General features: G+C 45.8%; 1 protein-coding gene across 3 annotated transcripts; it reads right to left on the bottom strand.

The window, feature by feature from the left end:
- Positions 1–771: 771 nt before the first annotated feature.
- ttbk2a (tau tubulin kinase 2a) lies at positions 772–18,976 on the bottom strand. 3 transcript variants are annotated; one of them, XM_072366020.1, is made up of 16 exons: positions 18,578–18,976; positions 15,579–15,738; positions 13,183–13,330; positions 11,837–11,910; positions 11,056–11,196; positions 10,587–10,691; positions 10,028–10,093; positions 9,800–9,892; positions 9,591–9,716; positions 9,342–9,499; positions 8,955–9,162; positions 8,594–8,817; positions 7,948–8,491; positions 6,805–7,143; positions 5,046–6,010; positions 772–4,663 (listed from the first exon to the last, which is right to left on the bottom strand). In XM_072366020.1, exons 2-16 carry the CDS (start codon positions 15,645–15,647, stop codon positions 4,216–4,218), a joined length of 3,708 nt encoding a protein of 1,235 aa, XP_072222121.1. In that variant the 5' UTR covers positions 15,648–15,738; positions 18,578–18,976; the 3' UTR covers positions 772–4,215. The 3 variants fall into 3 exon arrangements, with proteins under 3 accessions (XP_072222121.1, XP_072222123.1, XP_072222122.1); XM_072366022.1 differs by lacking the exon at positions 6,805–7,143 and having other exon boundaries at positions 18,578–18,973; XM_072366021.1 differs by lacking the exon at positions 18,578–18,976 and having other exon boundaries at positions 15,579–16,145.
- Between the last annotated feature and the right edge of the window lie 13 nt (positions 18,977–18,989).

Genomic DNA, 18,989 nt, shown 5'->3' with positions numbered 1-18,989 from the left:
GCATTAACGGTGCCTTCACACGTGCAAATTACCCATGCCATGTACACTATTGCTCCTCCGTAAGATGCAACACCCTTGTTTTGTCAGATTGTGAGTCACCAGACCACAGGGCAGTTGTCTTCGACATCATTCCACATCAAAAATGAGCTTGGGCCCAGAGGAAGTGGTGATCTTTAGATCTCGCCTGAATAGTATTTGTTGTTTTTCTTTGTTGCAAAAGTTCAGGATACATAGAAGCTTTAACACGGATTTGCTGATTCAGTTACAAACGGTGTTCACTGACAATGCTCGTTAGAAGACTCCCGAAGCCCGTGCAGTGATTTTCACTGCACAGTTATGTCTGTTTTCAATGCAGCATCTGCTCTGCCTCGTCTCTTGTGTACAGAGATTTCTTTGGATTCTCAAAACATTTAAATAATATGTCATGATAACGAAACCCCAAAACTCTTTGCAATTTATTTGTGATTCGCGAGTCATTTATTGAAGCGATGTTCTTATTATAGTATAAAACTAACCCAAATGATCTCAGTGTCCAAACACTTACAGAGTGTGATGCAACGAGGTGGTAAGTATGTCCCTGGCTCATCTATTCTGAAACATACTGGAAAACATATTTGTTAAACATTTGACATGTTATGGTTTTATAACTTTTAACTGAATTTGAATGTGTTATGTTTGTTCTACACAGCAGGAACATGGCTGTATAATTCTCCTAGAATTATAAAATATGTGTCTAGATCTGAGGACGATGAACAGGCATCCGTCACACCATTCTATCTGCATGCGGAATGAGTATTTTATTCATAACCAGTTTATAAAAATAAAATACAAAATAATTTTAAAAGAAAAAGAAGAGAAAAAAAATCACTGTACAAGGCATTGATATGATACAAATGATAGAAGAAACATAAATAATTACAGGTATATACAATGCAAAACTCCAACTTGTTACATTCTTTCCTTGAGACTGTACAGTTACATTTCAAAACCATGAAATACATTAAACAACAACAAAAAACAGCAACTGTTAAAAAAAATAAAAAATAGAATCAAAAATAATAAATCCCGACAATTGAAGTCAAAGTGATGGATGGGCAAATGTCACAATAAATCGTTTCTGTCAAGTATTCAGAGGTTATTAACAAGGAATCCGATGCTATGACATGAGAAAGTGTACAAGTGGACACCAAAGCTTCGGTTAGTTTCCATATCACATTTCTGTTTGTCTGTGGGCATCTGCAACTGCTTCTACCCATAAGCTACTAGAAATATGACACCTTTCTATCTACTAGCCACTTTCAAAAATGGCAAAGAAAAATCTAGCCTGGAAGGTAACACTAACACTACAACTACACACCACTTATGTGCAATAATAATAATAAAGAAACATGAAGAAATCTGATTATCTTGTAAAACCAGCAGCACTGATTAGTGTCGGCTCCTCCCTTTCGCTGAAGCCAGTTAGCATATAAGTTATGGTTTTACAATACTGTTTTTATTTAAATATCATTTTGAATATCTTACAGTTTATATATGAAAAGTCTACACAACTGTGGTCTGACCTCTGAACCGAGGATATGTTAAAATTTGCGAGCCTGAACTCGAGAGCTGACAAGGGGGGAGAGTTCAAAGGTAGATCGATTGCTGGCGAATCGCTCAGCCGTGTGTTTGAGCGCACACAGCCCGAAATTTAGGAATTTTTCACCAGTCAATCGAAAAAGAAAAAAAAGAATAAATGTAAAAAAAGAAAGAAAAAAGGTCCACACTCTCTCATGCGCTCCCCGGCTCTCACAGCTTTTTACGCACAAACGTCCGTCAGTGCTAATTTCAGTGGCCGTACGTCGGCCACGCTCACAGGTACGGCAGCACGTGCCATTTACAGGGAAAAGATACAGGAGGCCTGGTCTTGGCCTAATAGTGGAATGATCTCCAACACAGACAAAGCTCAGTCATCCCTCGCTATGCGCAGAGGGGCAGAGAAGAGACATTAAGGCGGCTGACTGACTGAACGCTGTCTGCCTTCAGGATGAGTCATCATAGCTGCCCTGTGGGGCTGCGTGAGTCGATCGGCACGTTTCCCGTCTATAAGCAACGTGCCCCTTCGATCTCTTTGCACTCCCGTGTTTATTACGAACCACATCTGCAACACTCAAGAAAAATATTTGGCAATGTGATTATTTTTTTCCTTTGTTTTTCATGCACGGCGACGTCTTAAGAGAAGACTCCCATCAGTCTTTCAGCTCGTGTAGTTTCCCACAGCGCGAGACTTGACAACCACTGCAGTCTTCTCTCCTTTTATTCTTCCGCTGAATGATTAATGCATCATGTCTAGGGCAGTCACAATATCGCATTTCTACAACACGATTTCCATGGCCAAAAGCATTCCTCATAACAATATTGTGTTGTTTATGGGAAAACTAACTGTGTAATTTCTCTCAGAATAGTTCTCCCTTGTTTTGGTCCAGATTGTTCCGTCTCCTTTATTTGGCAACTGAATAACATTCCAAATAAGAGGTATGGGGACTATAAAAATGTTAGTTTTTTTTACCATCACTGCTCTTTTACTGTCACTAACAGGACATGTGACACCCCTGATCATGTCAGGCAGATGCACTGCTAAAAGTACAGCCATCATAGTCAGCAATCGTCCTAAGTCAGAGCAGGAAGAAAAAGGAACTAAAAACAAACAAAAATGTATACAGATTCACAGAAGTTCAATTTGGTCATCCCAAAGGTATTGACGTCCCTGCTGGGTTAAAACTCTCACAAGATAAATGCCAAGTGGTGTTTTTCACTCAGTAGTTGACTTAGATCCTTTTTTCCTGTCTACTCTCTGTCGATCATGCAAGGAGTTACGTCAGAGGGAGGCTGAAGTTAGTTTACAGTATCTTACAGGCCGCAGGAAGTGGGAAGCTAAACTAAAACAAAACAATACTGAGACACATTCGTCAGCGCAGGCGTGGAACGTCACTTCGGTGGCAGAATGCATGTAAATATGGCCTCCAAGGAAAAAAATGCTTTTTTTGAGGTCTGAAATTCACATTTGTTCAAAGTTTTTACACCGGCCTGGTAGGTACACAGGACAGCTGAAACAAGAAAAATGCTCCCTTTTAGCAATAACAGCTACTCTGTTCTCAAGTAACTCAAATTATGATTTACAAAACGCTTGTTTTGCTACCTTATCTACAGGAACGAACATCGATGAAAAAGGGTCGTCTTCTAACTGCTGGCACAAGTCTGTTTTTTTGGCTCCTTTATTTTCTAATTGCAAACGCATCAGAGTGAAACCTCGAGCTGCCCGAAGTGCCAAGGCACACGCTGAGACAAACATCTGTGTCCGTGCATTACTCACCGGTAACGCACCTCATGTTGTTCAGGCTTGCTGCTGCGACTTCAACAGTCGCAACCGCAAAAAAACCAAACCTGTACTCTCTTCATTCAGTGTGAGAGTTGGATTCCCTCTACGCATCACAGTAGGCACAAGAAGGTGTGTGTTCTCACACACTCGACACGACTGATTGTATAAGGGGTCACTGAGTGATCCCTTCAGTTTAACACTTAAAACTGACACGAGGGAGGCAAAACCACACGGCTACGATCACACGGAAGGGGCAGGAGTCAGAAGCATCGCCAAGCATCATAATAAATATCTCGATAAAAACTACTGTACATAAAGTATAGCTTAATTTATCATAAAATAAGTTTTATACCCTGCCTGCAACCTCCAAAAGCAGAGGAACTAAGCGAGCCGACCCCTGGCCGATATTTCATTAAGATGGAATCAGCTACGCTGAAGTTTCATCGGTATGATTCAAGTGCATTAACACTGGGGAGAAATGCGGTGCAGGATGGGTCAAAGTTGAATTGTTTATGTGCTCAGTGGCTAAACTAGCTGTTGTTTTATGTATTATAGCCCAGCCTGCGTGGTGAGGCGGGGAAACAAATGATGAAAATCTCTGGGGGGGGTACAGTTATTTCTTAAACAGCCTTAGTAAATCACTTGGGCACCACTTGAAAGCTGAGCATGGAAATGCTGCAAACACAGAGTCAAGAGAGCACTGGGAGGATGTGTAAATCTCAGACTAACAGCATAAAAGGGAAACAAATTAGATTTCTGATAACGCAGGAAGACTCAGGCTTTTATCCTGACTGGTGTCTATCCTGTTATTACTGGAGTCTTCCCCCCCTCAGCTATGGCAACACATCCCCTAGCAACTATCTGCTCAGCTTGCTGGAGCACTTGCCCTCTCGGCTGCAGCCCTTTCCCTTGGACAGGTGGAAGGGGCCCGCGCGGGCCTGGCGGCTGCAGCAAGTCTCCTGGTGGTGGAGGTAGAAGCGGCGGGGAGGCGGCGAGCCCGAGAAGCTGGGCGGGGAGCGGTTGCGGCCCAAGCAGCTCCCTCCCCCGCCGCCACGGTGCTCGTGGCGGGAGGGCGAAGAGCTGACAGAGCGCTGCAGGGAAGAGGAGCTGCGCGGGGAGGCGCTAGAGCTGCGGTGATGGTGCGGGGAGCTCGTCAGACTGCAGACGCCCATCCTGGAGCCTCCGTGTTGGGCCGAGGAGCGGTGGTGAAGGGGGGAGCCACGAGAGCCATGCATCAGCTGAGCGAGGCATGACAGGAGGTCTGAGTCACTGGTGCTGCCAGCTCGGATGCGGTAACGCCGAAGCCTATGGGTTTAGAAAAAAAAAGGAATATGAGGTGGGATAAACAGAAGGACATATATTTAAAAGCAGCCCGGGACTTTAAGAGATAAGATCACAGAGCGATCATGTCATAATTTAAATATATAATATCACCTTTATACTCTAACACTGATGGTAGCTTAGCTTTGATACAAGAAATTAGGGCAAACAGCAAAGCCTGACTCTTTCCAAGCTTAAACAAAAGAAACTCCTAGATAGTTTTATTTTTCAGATTAGCCTGCCATCTTTTCCATTCTTTCTCTGCACAAACACAAATATCATTATTTGGAAAAAATATATTTTAGTTTCAAGCATATTCATGTTATAGAACTGCTCCTTCTCTAGAAAGCCTGCAGGAAGCAGTTACCTGCCCTCCACAGTGGGGCGACAAGGTGGCTTTCCAGGGGGCGGGCGCGGCAGGAACTGTGCAGCCAGCTGCTCGGAAGAGGAGGCTGAATGAACAGGACGAGGGATCCTGCTCTTACGAGACAAGGGGCTGGAGGAGGAGGAGAGAGATTGAGCATCGTCTCCCTGGCGGTCAGAACGAGAGCCCATGAGAGAGTCTTCATCCTGGGAGCGGTCAGAAGTGGAGGACAGTGGATCCTTAGCGAGGGAGGCTATGATGGGGCCACGCCTATCAGACAGGGATGGCGAGGCGGTGGGAGAGGGGACCGATCCATGGTGGCTGGCTTTTTTCTGCAGGAGTTTCTCCTTGGCGGAACCTGGAGGAGGGAGATCCAGCAGACTGAAGGGCTCAAGCACAGGGATGCGACTGTGCCTGCGACTGGGATCCTTACGGCGAGCAGGAGAAGAGGAGGCAGCTGGGCCTTGGGTCTGCTCTGGTGCCAGATTCACTTCTCTGCCCTCTTCCCCCTTTATCTGGGTCTCTGTGGCACAGTGACTGGGGCTAGAATCATTGTCAGGGTCTGTTAGCTTGGGGGAACTTCCTTTACTTAAATCCTTTTGGGTGTTGACAGAAGGGGAGAGGCGACCGTTGGTAAACACAGGGCTGCAAGGGGAGCGAGGAGAGGATGGTGAGCATGGCGGAGGCGAGCGTGGCGAACGGGGTGAGCGAGGGGAGGACATGTGGCTTGGCAGAGGGCTTTGAGCTTTGTTGTGGCTGTCTCCATTGACCGGCGTTTCAGCCAGGGGCTCAGTTGGTGTCCCTGGATGGGTGAGCACATGATCCTGGGGGGAGCTGATGTCCCTTGTGTGCTCCTGGTTCTGCTGAGCCTCAGCTTCAGCTTCACCACGCCTCTCCAGCAGGAGACACTGTGGAGCACTGTCTGATCCTGACTGAGAGGACAGTCCAGAGGGACGCTGAGCTGTCAGCTGGAGGGGAGGGAAAGGTAAATGGGAGGGAAGAGAAAGACACACAGGTGTTATTTTTTTTAAAACACACTAAAAATGGGAATAAAATTCTAATTTTTAAAAGTCTGTTGCTGACAGACTACAACATGTCGAGTTGTGCTGTAGATCTGCAGCAAGAGTCAGATGCAGATGTATGAACAGAGAGAAATTTCATAATATGGGGTAATCAATGGTGATTAGTTTAGCAACAGCATGCAATACCATAGCTACCATTATCAGACCGAAACACACAAGTGCTATGGCAGTGTCAGTCAAGCTGTGAGTACTAAACCGGCAAGTAGGACAGGAAACGTTCACGCAACTTCGCAGGGGGCTTCAGCGAAGAGAGGGTGAGGAACAAATACAGGGAGAGAGAGAGAAAGAGGAAGATAGAGAGGACAAAGACGATCTGAAACAAAAGAGACCATGCAACCTGTAGTCATGACTCGACATTCCAAACACACATGCCACAATCAGACAAACACACACCCCCTATTCACATGACAAGAACACATGTCCAGACACAAGGACACATCTGACCCATGCTCTGCCTGGCCTGCACAATGCCTTTCATGGTTTCTGGAGAGAGGTGCCTGACAGCAACACAATAAGCACGGGGCAAAAAGAACAAAGAAGGCAAAACCAGCAACTTAAACAAAAAAAATTAAAAACAAAGAAACAAAGAACCAAAAAATGTTGAAAGGCAGTGTATTGCTACTGATGAAGAGGAAGATGAGCGGAGGTCTGTGTTGACGGGACAGTGATAGGCTCATCACCTGCTGAAGCTGGGCACGGGTGATGCGTATGACTGAGGGAAACTTGGTGTTGGCAGCACCAGCAGGGATGGCCGGCAGTTTCCTGCGGCTGGGCGAACGAGTGCCTTGGGCAGGGTTTGGTGGTGGAGGAAGGGAGGCGTGGCAGGAGGAGGAAGAGGATGGGCGTTCTTGTGGCTGCTGGTCAGCGGACTGGCTGCGCCTCATGCCTGGCGGCTGGCGCTGGTGCAGTGGGTCCGACAAGGTGGTCAGGAGGGTGTGAGGGCTGGGAGAGCGCAGAGGGATGGGGCTGGATGTCCGGGCCATGACCTCCTCGGGCAGAGATGGAGGAGAGGTGGGGAGCTAAGAGAGGGGAGGAGAGAAGTGGGAGGTGGAGAGAGGAGGGGTTGTGAGATTGGTGAGGGCGTGAGTAGATGGAGGTGGAGGTTCTGTGAGGCAGCAAAAAGCAGGTTGCTCTGGTGGGGAGCGTGACGCACAGCTGTTTTGAAGAGGGAAAGCAACAAAGATAATCTCTGGTGTCCTCTAAAGCTAGGATAAGAAGGACAGGGAAAGGTAGGGCATCTTTTGGGTGGGAGTGTGTATTTTCAAATTAGAGGTAGTAGAAGAGAGGGAGAGTGGGGCAATCACTGCTTAAGCTGTCAAAGATGAACTGTAGATTGTGTAGAAATGGACTAAGTGCACTATCGGGAGGGTATGAATCGCAAAGAAGCAAAAATATTCAAGCCCAGCAAATCAAAATACACTTTGAAAATCAATTTGTGAAGCAAAAGAAAAGCAAAACACAAATTTCAGCAAATGAGATATAGTTATGCATGATATCTAATGCAAATTAAACTGCCAGTAAACAAGCCATAAACTCTCTTTTTCCATGCTGTGATCTGATAGAAAATATCTGAAGTTGTGTCACATATCGTTTTCTAACAAATACACACAAGTGAAGAAGCAAGCGGACTTAAAGCAGTAACATTTACCTTCAAACTACAGCAGGATGCGGCTGGTGGAACTCTGATTGTTGTATGATATAAGCATTGAAGTTCTATACCTAGAACTCTGACTCTGTGCAGCTTTTTAACTTTGTAAAATGCTGACTACAGTCAGTATCATGTTTGCCATGTTGTGAGATGGCCTTCAAATGAAAGGACTTACCTGGGTGAGGACTCCCTCAGCCAGAGCTTCAGCTGGGCTGGTTGGAGTGATAGGGGGCAGAGCCCCTACAGGGCCCACACTAAGCTCCAACTTGTCCATTTTTGCACTTCCCCTGGAGGAAGCCATGCTTTCTTGTTTAGCTTTGCCAGAGCTAGGGCTTGGAATGCCCTTTTCCCATCCAGGAGATTGTTCCTCTGGCTGTAGCACCTCCAGTTCCTCATCCTCCTCCGAAGGGCTTGCTGTAACCTTGGCTCCTGGGGAGCCACAGGGCCGCTCCACCATTACCCACTCCCTTGAGTCAACATCTTGCCTCCCAGAGCTCAAATTAAGGGCCACAAAGCCCCCACTACTGACTGCCCCCTCTCCCTGCTCCAAAGATCCAGGTGAAGCTGGCTTAGGAGAACCACCTCGGGACCCTGACAGGTACTCCTCGTTGTAGTGCCAGATCCTATCAGGACGCTCCCCAGCAGTTACAGCTTGACCCTGAGTGACTGGGATAACAGCAGCCTCCTGGTGCTGGGTGCCAAGCTGCTGCTTAGCTGAACTGCATAAGACACATGGAAACAATCAATTCTCCAGGCAGCCCAAATGGCGATTTAGAAGAAAAAGATTTTGCTAACACACATGTATTTCTGAACAGTCTTACCAGGCATCCAGATAACGTTCTGGACTGGGCTTAGAGTCCAGTCCAAGCCTCCTTTCAAGCTCAAAGCTGTGGATATTGCGGAGCTTCCTCAGCAGAGGACCATCTCGATCTGGAGTGACCACCTCGGAGTGCAGTTTGACAGGAGAGCCAAGACTTGGTCCTGCGTAGGGACTCTGGTGTCCCGGGTTGCCCTGGTTGTTGGTATGTTCCTCTTCTGTTGCCGTCTGTGATACAAAGAATTTTTGGTGATTTCTATTTTTCATTGCAACTTATTTTACTAAACTAAAGCGGATTTCAATTCAGGCAGGGATTCTTTTTGGAGCAATGTGCCGATTGATTTGCTCATTCCTAGATGATCTACCTTCCAGGCGGCCGTCTTGATGCGGTTTCGGTTGCGATCCAGCTCCTCCCAGACGTCGGCCTCTTGGTGGCGATGTGGGTGGAGGGGAGAGCCCGGCATGCGATCGGGAGCAGGATTGTTCTCCACGTCGCTGAGCTGCTCGTCCTGCAGAACCTCATCTGTATTCTCTCTCAGCAGGTCGCCAGGGATCAGAGAGGCATTCGCCATACTGCAGCAAACAAAAGGTTGCGTTTTAAAAAAAAAGGAGCCAGTACACAGCCACAGCTGCGGTTACTGGGGATATAAACCTCTTTTCTTTCCACACGCTCTTGTATTTGAAAGAATAAAAACGAAAAAGGAAATCCCTGGTTGAATAAGTCTTCTCCGTGTGTATTCATTGGAACGTACCCCATGTGCGCAGGTGTGAGGCGGGTGTGATGCTGCGGCGTCGTGGCGCTGGCGCTGATGGTTAGAGTGCCATCTGTGCCGGTCCGCTCCCAGTCGTAGGGATCATTTTCCACAACATTGTACGTTTTCATGCTGTTGTCAAACACCGACATCAGCAGCTGTAACAGCACAGAGAGACATAATCAACCTCTTTCTGAGTTTTCATTTAGAGGACGACCCTCAGTCTTCATTGTTAGACCCTGGTCTCACCTGGTAGTCAGGCTTGGTGAAGTAGTCAAGGTTGGAAATGTGTTCCAAGAACACACCGAATTCCACTGGCAGATGTTTGAGCATCAAACGATGGTCATAAGTGTCCTTGAGCTTCCCCACGTGTTCCTGAGTTTAAACAAATACAAATAATAGGCATGTTGTCACTTGTAACGACCTAAAGTCTTAGTTTAGTTGTTCATTGATCTTACTTTGTCTTTAATCTTCCTCCACGGCAACTGGCCAACCAGAAACTCCACCAGCATGTAGAAGAGAGACCAGAGGTCATCATGACGGCCCATCTCCTGCAGAATTACACAAACAGCGTGTTAACAACGGTTAAACATTACCCAAAAAAAAGGCAAAATGTGTGTAAAAACGTCAATATGGGACAGCATCACAGATTACACAGATGCTTTATCAGCTGGACAGATACTGACCTTATTCTTGTGTGCATTGACAGACGCGTATCGGACTGTTCCCCTGAACCCTGCCACGGGACGGGGCTGACAAATAACAAAAACAGTCATTTTATGCTTAGATCCAAACCCGACCTGCAGAAATTTAGCAAAACTCTGATAAAAATGATGAAAAAGAGCCTAAAATAAATTTACTTCCAACCCTTAACCACTGATTAGGATTTTTTTTCTTAAATCAAATATTAACATAAACATCCATTTGAGGCAGTGCAACAAAGTTAAAAAAGTTAAAAATGCTCATTTATTGTTATAAACGTGACTACAAAAAATTGGGACAGTTCCACTTCATTTACTTGATAGTTGCTTAATTCATCTGTCGTTAAGTACTGAGCAGGTTATGGAATTTATCATAACATATGAGAATGGGGAATTAAAACAGTCAAGGTGCAACTGTGAAGCCAAAACATCCAGCTGAAACTCACTGTGGCCGTGTGCTTTTAACATTAGTTGCATTACACTCAGAAATCGGATCTGCAGCTTTAAGCTCAGTACAAAGAAAGCAACCAAGAAGGTCACTCACGGGTCGGACTTCCTGACAAGAGTTGGTGAACTGGCGAGCCAAACCAAAGTCCAGCATGTAGCAGGTCCGACAGGTACTGGGGAAACGGCCCATGGCGAAATTGGACTAAAGCAGTAACAGGATGGTGGCAAGAAGGTACAAGTAGAAAGAAAAAAACTGGTTAAGAGAGAAATGCCATTGATATTGAATGTAATGTACATTTTATTCAAGTGATGAATGTGTTCTGATGGTGAAATAAGGTTTAATACAGCAGCTCAGGCAGTATTTACAGTCCTGTTACTTCTGGGCATTCACCCAACACTCATGCTGAGGCGACTTACTGTAAGTCAGCAGTCATAAAAGCAAAATACCGAATCAGCAACAATACCAGCAGCCAGTAACAAAGAAGACCCAGATAACAAAGCAACCCACAGACAGTACAACTAAATATCGATGGGACCTTAAGTGCACCCAGTTCAATGTGACGCACCGGTTTGATGTCACGATGCAGAAAGCCTACAGAGTGGATGCTCTCTATGGATTCCAGGATCTGGCGCCCAAGACGCAGAGTGGTGCTGATGCTGAACGTTCCCCGCGTCATGCTTCTCCTCAAATCTGCCAGGTTTCGACCCTGAAAGATCAACATTTGTTAGTCCGCAGGCGGAGCGCTTCGAAAACTTCTCCATCAAGCCTAATAAACCCAACAAACTCAGCAATTTGTCTTAGTTGAGACCTCTTCTAACTGATTTACGTGTTTGACCGCTAGATATGTTAAGTGGACAGAAAACAAGCCACACAGCAGCTATATCTAAAGACATGGAGCAGCCAGGGGGCCAGTAGAGTTAAACATGTGCCTGTAAGAATGACCATATAAATGACAACCAAACAACACAATCCGAACACTGAACACTCGCAGGAGTTTATGACTATGGCCAGGTTCTCATCTGGTGGATACAATGACTGAAACTAATTTCACATCTAAAGTTCACAGCATCAGACACAATGCATAACAAAAATGAACAAAAGGTTGGGTTTTTTTTGCTATAAATACCCACTTTTCAGCAAGTCTGCTGCATATGTGTTTTTTTTTATTTTTCCAACAACATACAGCAGTTCACATGCACGATGCGTTTCAGACAATATATGACTCGTGATTATCTGCTTTTACATGAAGTCAGCTCTGCATTTTGACAGGATTTTGAAAAACAAATGCCTGAGATTGCCTGACGGACGACTGACTGGCGTAATAAGTCTTCTCGATTTGGGCTTACCTGAAGCTCCATCACCACATAGTTAAAGCGGTCGTTGCGACCACATCCCACAAAGCGACACACGTGATCTTTACCTGAGAGAAGAAGGACAAAACAGTTTCAGACTACAATACGAGAGGAGACGTCCCCTTACCTGACATAATCTGACTACTTAAATCTCAAAGGCAGGTCACATGAGTCATGGTTATGTGTGGATCTATCTACACTTTTCTCCTCAATCATCACAGCTCCCTGCCCTGCTCTCAGCAGCTGATTTATAGGCTCCAGCACACATCAGTGGCTGGACATGTGCATGAATTCCCTGTGTGTTTGCGCATGTGAGTGTGTGAGAGCTCCGGTCTCAGGGGACACTGCTGCATCGGTGTGGCTGGGATGCAGCCACGCCCTGAAGACCTCCAGCACAAACAGCAGCAAAACCTCCGCCTTAAAAGCTCTACTTCTGTGCATTTTCTACTGTCACCAGCTTCTTATTTAAGGCTACAATAAATCCAAGTAAGACAGTTTTAGAACCTAAAATGAGAACAAAATGAGCCATTAGTCTTCTTGTGAGGCTGAGGGTCAGTGTTTATTCTTTAAAGTCAGGCAGGTCAGCTATGTTTGGAGGTGGGGGGGGGGGGACTGGAGCTCAGTTTTTCTCAAGTTACATGCCGGCTCCTTCAGGAAGCAACAGAACAACGATGCTTCAGGCCAAGGCCATTAGAAAGCAAACATGATCCCGGAATATTGATTTTTTTTTTTTTTTCTTCTCAGAGGGGTAAAAGAAAGAAGGGACGGTGGTTAAAAGGCAGGAGGGATAGAGGGAAAGAAAAGATGTGGTTTAAAAAAAGACAGGAGTAAGACTATACAACCCCCCCTGACAGAATTCTCTTGTGTTTCTCGGCTGTAGGAGACGGGAGTGTCCGAGCAAACGCATTCTTCTGTACGAGCACTTCGATGAAGCCTTGCAAAACTTGAATTAAAGCTCCAAATGCTTAATAATGCAGAGCAATTCATCCGCTGTTCATGTTGAACAGCAGGATCAGCAGTGTGTTCTACCCCTGCGGAGATTTAAGCAAATGTGCTGAACCCTCAGCCAAATCGTGTTTTCAGATGAGTCAGATGATCTGTATCTGATCTCAGAGGAGATCATTCCGTCTCTGCTGCTGATACACAGGCTCTCCCTGTAATTTCCACTCGCACGACATTTCCTGTATTGCCAAGGAAACTCACAACAGAAATGTTGCTCGTCTCGTCAGCATTTGTCCGACGACAACGATGAACACGTTTGGGGCAACTCAATAGGTCACTATGTCAGAGAGGATCGATGAGTTCCAGTAACTCAATCCACTGAGTCCATTTCGACTTACCCTGGAGCTTCTTTAGGACAGCGACCTCCATCTTCAGCACCTGTTTGGGCTGCTGCGCCGACTCCACCTTCAGCGCCACATTGACCCGTGTCAGTAGGTCCACCGCCTCGTAGATCTCCCCGAAGCCACCACCCCCGATCTTCTTCGCCTGTGGTGTCACAAATCAAGCTACATAAGATGTTGCTCAAAGAAATTTAAAAAAGAACTGATTTTCAGTGACCAAAGAGAGGATTTAATCTTCTTTCAATTAATGTGACAACAGCCCTCCAATGTCCAGCTCTGCACATTATAAACTAATGTTATAGTGAAGCGTTCAACTGTTGGAAAAGACAAAAGACACAGTTCTGACTGGATTGCTGTTCCACTACATTAGCCAAAATGGCTAAAGGTTTGAGGGTTTTCAAAATAGCAAAGAATCAAAAAGGAGGTCACAAACATTGTTATGCAAATGAGGGTGTAAATATCACCTGTAAGTGCCTGTATAGGACCAATAGGTTTGATTATGTCCTGATTCATAGCCTTGGTTACCATGGTTTCAGACAGTTCATAAGAAGTTTTTTTAAAGCGTCCATAAAGAGGTTTTTATGCACTACAAGACTTCAGCCAATCATCAGCCATCAGTGCTGCGGCTGATTATTTCTCCTTTTCTCTATCAGCAGAGCACCACCCAAAGTCTCAGAAAGGCGAGGTCAGACAGCAACATAGACCATTTAAAAGGAACCAGCGCCACCCAAGCCTGACATCCTGCAGGGTGAGACTCTACAGCTAATTTACATTTACAGAGAGGAACAGATGAAAATAGAGTCAAGCAAGCTGAGGAGTTAGTACGGTCTCAGTGGAGAACACAGCAGAAGTCAGGCCACAGCACTCAGTGAGCTGGCTTCAGGTCAAATAGGAGCTAACCATGGGAGCCACAAGCTCCAGAAGTGCTGGGCTACACAGAGTCGGGAACTGGGCTGACCTGAAAGCTAGCAGAGCGAACATGGCTAAGGTGAGGCTAAGTGAAGAGCTACGGCACTTTGCAAGCCGACTGAAATCTTGTTCAGCCTGGGCCCAGCCTTTGCTCAGCTAGCTCCTGGGCTGGCCCAGCAATCCAGGAGCCAAGCACCTTCAATGGCTCATCCAGGCAGGCCAATGTCAGCTGGTGGCCAATGGAGACGTAGATGGGGCCCGAATTGCATATTCATTGATACCATTAACTGAATAAGGAAGATATAGTGTCATAGTGTCATCCCCCAGCAATCGTAAAAGCCATGAAAGGATTTTTATTCTGGCGAAAAACTTAAAAATGTACAGCTTGGCAGAGGATAGATGAGTTTTTAAAGGATTTGTCACTGCTGACGTGGGACTTTGATAGTGACAGCAGGTTGACACGTGTTCCTATTTGGCCACTTTTCACTCACAATTTTAAACTAGTTTTGCCATCTGTCAAAAGAAACTACAATATGTGGTGAGAGCAGTTTCCTTGGGAATTTGGCTCTATTAATGAAAACTATATAACTAAAAATACATTCGTAGAAGCAGACAAGGTCTAAGTTTAAAGCGCTGTGGCACTCAAACCATGCTATAAATCCTGAAAAATATCTTGTATGAAGTCCTTCAAAGAGTCCACTTTGACAGATCATCCACCAAACATTTGGTGGAAGTTGTTTCTGCAGGTGTTTCCTGAGGTTTTTTGTGATAAAGAACAACAATGTCAGTAAATGAGACGTTTTTTTGGTTACCTAAGAAACAGCTCACCTTTAAATGCTTTCAGTGCTTATAGCATATGCCTCGTTAAAAGCTAGAATCTTTACATCCTCTTCTTATTAAAAATTATTTATCTATAAAGTTCTATTCTCTATTTCATTCCCCAACTGTTCAGCCTTTTCCTCCTCTCACGTCTCAGAGCTATTAGAGCTTTAATTTCCCCTAAGCTCCCAGGTGTCCTTCACTGTCCTCCATGCTCACTGACAGAGTTTTGTGTCGCACCAGAAGCTAAAGTCGTGGGATTAGCTGCAGCATTCTTATATAACTCAGCTCCTTGGAAGACAGGAAGTGGTGCCAGGCAGCCAGTGAGGAATAACAAGAACATGGCACCCAGGCAGGGAGCAGCGAGAGAGATGTGAGCACGGGGGGGATACTGCTGCTGCTGCTGCATATAGAACACTGCACTACCACAAATAGTTATGAAAGCTATTTTTGGATTTTCAATACCGCAGCAGCACAACCTGGACAGAGAGACACGACCCCAAACCCACAGGTGACATAAAAGCAGGCGCACTCTCAGGAGGGCGCAAAGCACTGTGTGATGAACAAAGACTCGCTGTTAGTGGAACAGAGGGTGAGCCTGGGACAGGCAGTGCCGGCACTGGACAAACACGCTGCCCATTGTAGCTGAAGAACACGCCACTTACCACTTTCCATCGTTCCTTGACCAGGGAGAGCACGCTTAGGATGTCAGTTTGCTCTGCTCCCCCGCTCATCCCGTCTGTGGAACAGGGACTCTGTCCTCACTGCTTCCCCTTAACCAGCAGCCTCACACTGTGCGGGACATTTGGAAAGCGACGGAGAGCCCTACAGGAGTCCAAGGGAGACACATAGCTGTTAGTGACCAATCAGTTCAAATCTACATTTTATAGGCTAATCTACATCTTCGACATCTCAATCCAACATTCCCTGCAAGTGTCACGGCGCTGAATAACATGTGGGACAAAGCCACACCACTGCTTTTTTAGCTGACTGATACTCAACCACCACGGCAGCTGCCACACCTGCTGCCAGCAGCTGTCTTTCTGGACAAGCTCACCAGCTAAAGCCGCACATCTTGAATTACAAAAACATTTCATCTTAGTATTGATTTTCTCTGGCTATTTATCTTGTCGGTATGAAAGAGAAACAGGGAACTTGAGGACGAGGATGTTCACTCAACCTAATTTGGCATCAGGATGACTCAGTGGTTAGTAATGGTTTGGTCACATAATGAAAAAAAAAGCATAATATGGAAGCAAACAACAAAAATTTACTTCTTTCCTAAACCACCATTTTTGCAAGGGAGAAAAAGTAAAAAATTAAGAGTTTTAGCACTACTGCAGATATATCTGCCAAGAACTTTTCTGTGAGTAGAGACATTGAAGGTTTTTCTGGCACGTGGATGAATTAAAGGGCTACAAAACACAAGCCCTGCAGGAGCCCATAAGCAGAGATTCACGGTTCAAAACATAGTATTGAATGACTTTATTAATAAAGCCAGGAATAACAATATTAAAGGTAAGAAATGAAAGACAATTGTAAATGAAGATCTGTGTTAGCGAGGAGGTTGAAATGACGTTTCTTTACATTACAACTTCATAGATGAGCTTTCCTCTGGGGATCGCACGCTGGTAACTTCCTTTTAGTCTGACTTCAAACACTCATAGCAAGCCCGACTTTTATTCATTACTCTGAACACAGCGCGTGGGCAACTGCAGTCGTTCAACAAGCCTCCGAAGCACGCGTTTGGTTACTGCGCACGAGCCCAACGTAACGAGGAAGCACCGAATCCAGTCACGCACCCGAGCGAGGTTGTTAGCCGGGGAAAGGTGAGGTGTGGTTGGAGAGGATAACGGTGAGAAAGGCTCAGCAGTGAGGTGGCCTTGGTGCAGCTGCACTGTTCCAACACAGAGATGACAACGAACGGGGAAGTCGTGTCTCTGGCTGTTAAATCCGTTTCCATGACAAAACATTACTGTGGCCGACCTTTAACCGCGTCCTTTCGGTATGTGGAGAACCCGTTTTACTTTTGCCTGCCACACAAGTGTGAATTCAACTATTTAGGCTATATATTCATTTACATAAAACATTTCACATTCATGTGAACAAAAACTCTCTCCCTGTGAAACAACTGAACGGAACAAATGCTGCAATAAAGTTTCTTATTACAAAATGCTATGTTTTTATTGTTTTTTTATGTGTGTAATTAATATATATATATTCCATCAAATGTGCACAAACTAGCCTACAAAAGCAACGAGGAACTGAACACTTTATATAAACTATATGAAGAATCCCTTTTAGTTAAAGGGGCAATATACGACCTTGGGAAACCACTGGGTGTCGCACTTTTAGAGATGTGTAGAATGTAGCTAGAGTCATTTATAGATTACTCTGATTTCATCCCTCTCACTTTAGGTTGTTTTTTTTTTTTGAGCTGTGGGAAGCTTCACTTTCGACAGATACTTTAAGTTCAACAGCGACTCACATACGGCCGCCCCGGTGTTCATTATAAGGAGCGAAATGCGCACTTTGGTAAAAAAAAAAAACATTTGAATGCGGCTACACTTTTATGTAGTACATACTTGTTTTCAGCTGTATTAAGGTTTAAAACACTGTATATTGCACCTTTAAGTTTTAGACAAACTTTTCAGATGATGCTGACCATAACTCAATAAAAGATGTCAATTTAATTCGTGATTAAATGTAAATTTACAAAATTTGACTGGTGAAATAATAATAATAATAAAAAACTGACAATATAAGGGTGTGAAATAGCACACTTCCTGACCCCAGGAATTTCCGTGGTGACGATGGTGCGGTGCCATTTTCATTTGCTGACTGCAGCTTGTCGTCACCTCTGCCCTTTCGGTCTTTTACATGTGCGCATCATGAAAGGCTCCGAAACGCTTGGTGAGCATGGACTCAAGGCTCCGGTGTCTAATCCAAGAGTGGCCTTGTTCAGTGGCTGGACACGGGGACTTGTCTGGGCTGCAGCTGGGTGATGTTTCTGGTATGAAACTGGAGGGGAGCCAGCTCTGGCAGGGCCTCCACACCACGGCTGCAGTCAACACACATCATGGACTGAAGAAGGGGGAGGCATCTGTCATTAATTTGACCCGGAGGTGTGCGTTCATCCTGGAGAGTGGCTTCACTCTCAGAGATGCATCGTCTAAAGAGCCATTGGTTTGTTTAATGCTTCGTTTTCAGAGTAATCTGCGTAAAAGAGAGGACAACGCAGAGGTATTGGCAACGGATACCTCTGCCGAGTCGTTTTGCAATGGGATGTGACGGATAGCCAGATAGCCACGTTCTAACGCATTTTCAAAGGAGGCTGTCACGCTGCGCAGCGAAATTAAACGACCGATCCTTCCTGCATTGAGCTGACCGGCTTTTCTGTGGAGAGCTGTTGCATAGCGAGTTGGTTGCCACAGCAGATTTACTCAGGCGCGTCCACGCACACTGGCTGTCCACAGGCCACGCAGTTTCATCCTGCCTGGCGCTGATGAGGCTACGCTGTAAGCTCTGACAACATGCAGGATAACAAGCCCAGCGCATGCAGGTTCAGCCCCACAGATGGGGTGTTTACAGTAGAGGGAAAAGGGTGCAAAACCGAGGGGGCGAAACATGGCACTGACACGGCCCCCGGATTCTGGAACCTTACCTCGGGTCTTCGCTGCCAATCTCAGATCCAAAGAAGAACCGGGTGTGGTTACAAAAAATCCACCGGATTTTGAGGCGACGGGGACGACGTAAAGAGGAATGCCATCGCGAGCGAACCGTCCATAGGAAGAGGCAGTGTCGGTGATAAGAGATAAAGAAGCGGAGAGGGTGGGGGGGTATGACTGAGAGAGATCGTCCCTTTTCTCCTTCTGCCTGTCACCTCAGCATCTCTGTCGCTCGCTGCGGATCCGTGACGTGACGATTCTGTGGCGATCATCAGCCTTCCTGCGCGCGCGGCCCCGACTCGATCGCCCCTCGCAACAGCTCGGCCGCGCGCGGGGCAGCTCTTTAATGAGCGCCGGTGGGTTTTTTTGCCGTTCGGCGCACGCGCAGTACGCTGACATCAAATCTGT

This window comes from Leuresthes tenuis, unplaced genomic scaffold (assembly GCF_036924035.1).
Source record: "Leuresthes tenuis unplaced genomic scaffold, fLeuTen1.0.hap1 SCAF_15, whole genome shotgun sequence".
Lineage (NCBI taxonomy): Eukaryota > Metazoa > Chordata > Actinopteri > Atheriniformes > Atherinopsidae > Leuresthes > Leuresthes tenuis.
Note: the sequence above shows the minus strand (reverse complement) of the source record. Positions and strands in the feature narration are given on the sequence as shown.

Coding starts and splice junctions, on each gene's coding strand:
- ttbk2a (XM_072366020.1), bottom strand. CDS start 15,647: ATGAGCGGGGGAGCAGAGCAAACTGACATCCTAAGCGTGCTCTCCCTG. Junction 9,717..9,799: donor GGAGGAAGATTAAAGACAAA/GTAAGATCAATG, acceptor GTTTAAACTCAG/GAACACGTGGGGAAGCTCAA. Junction 6,011..6,804: donor CCCGTGCCCAGCTTCAGCAG/GTGATGAGCCTA, acceptor CCTCCCCTCCAG/CTGACAGCTCAGCGTCCCTC.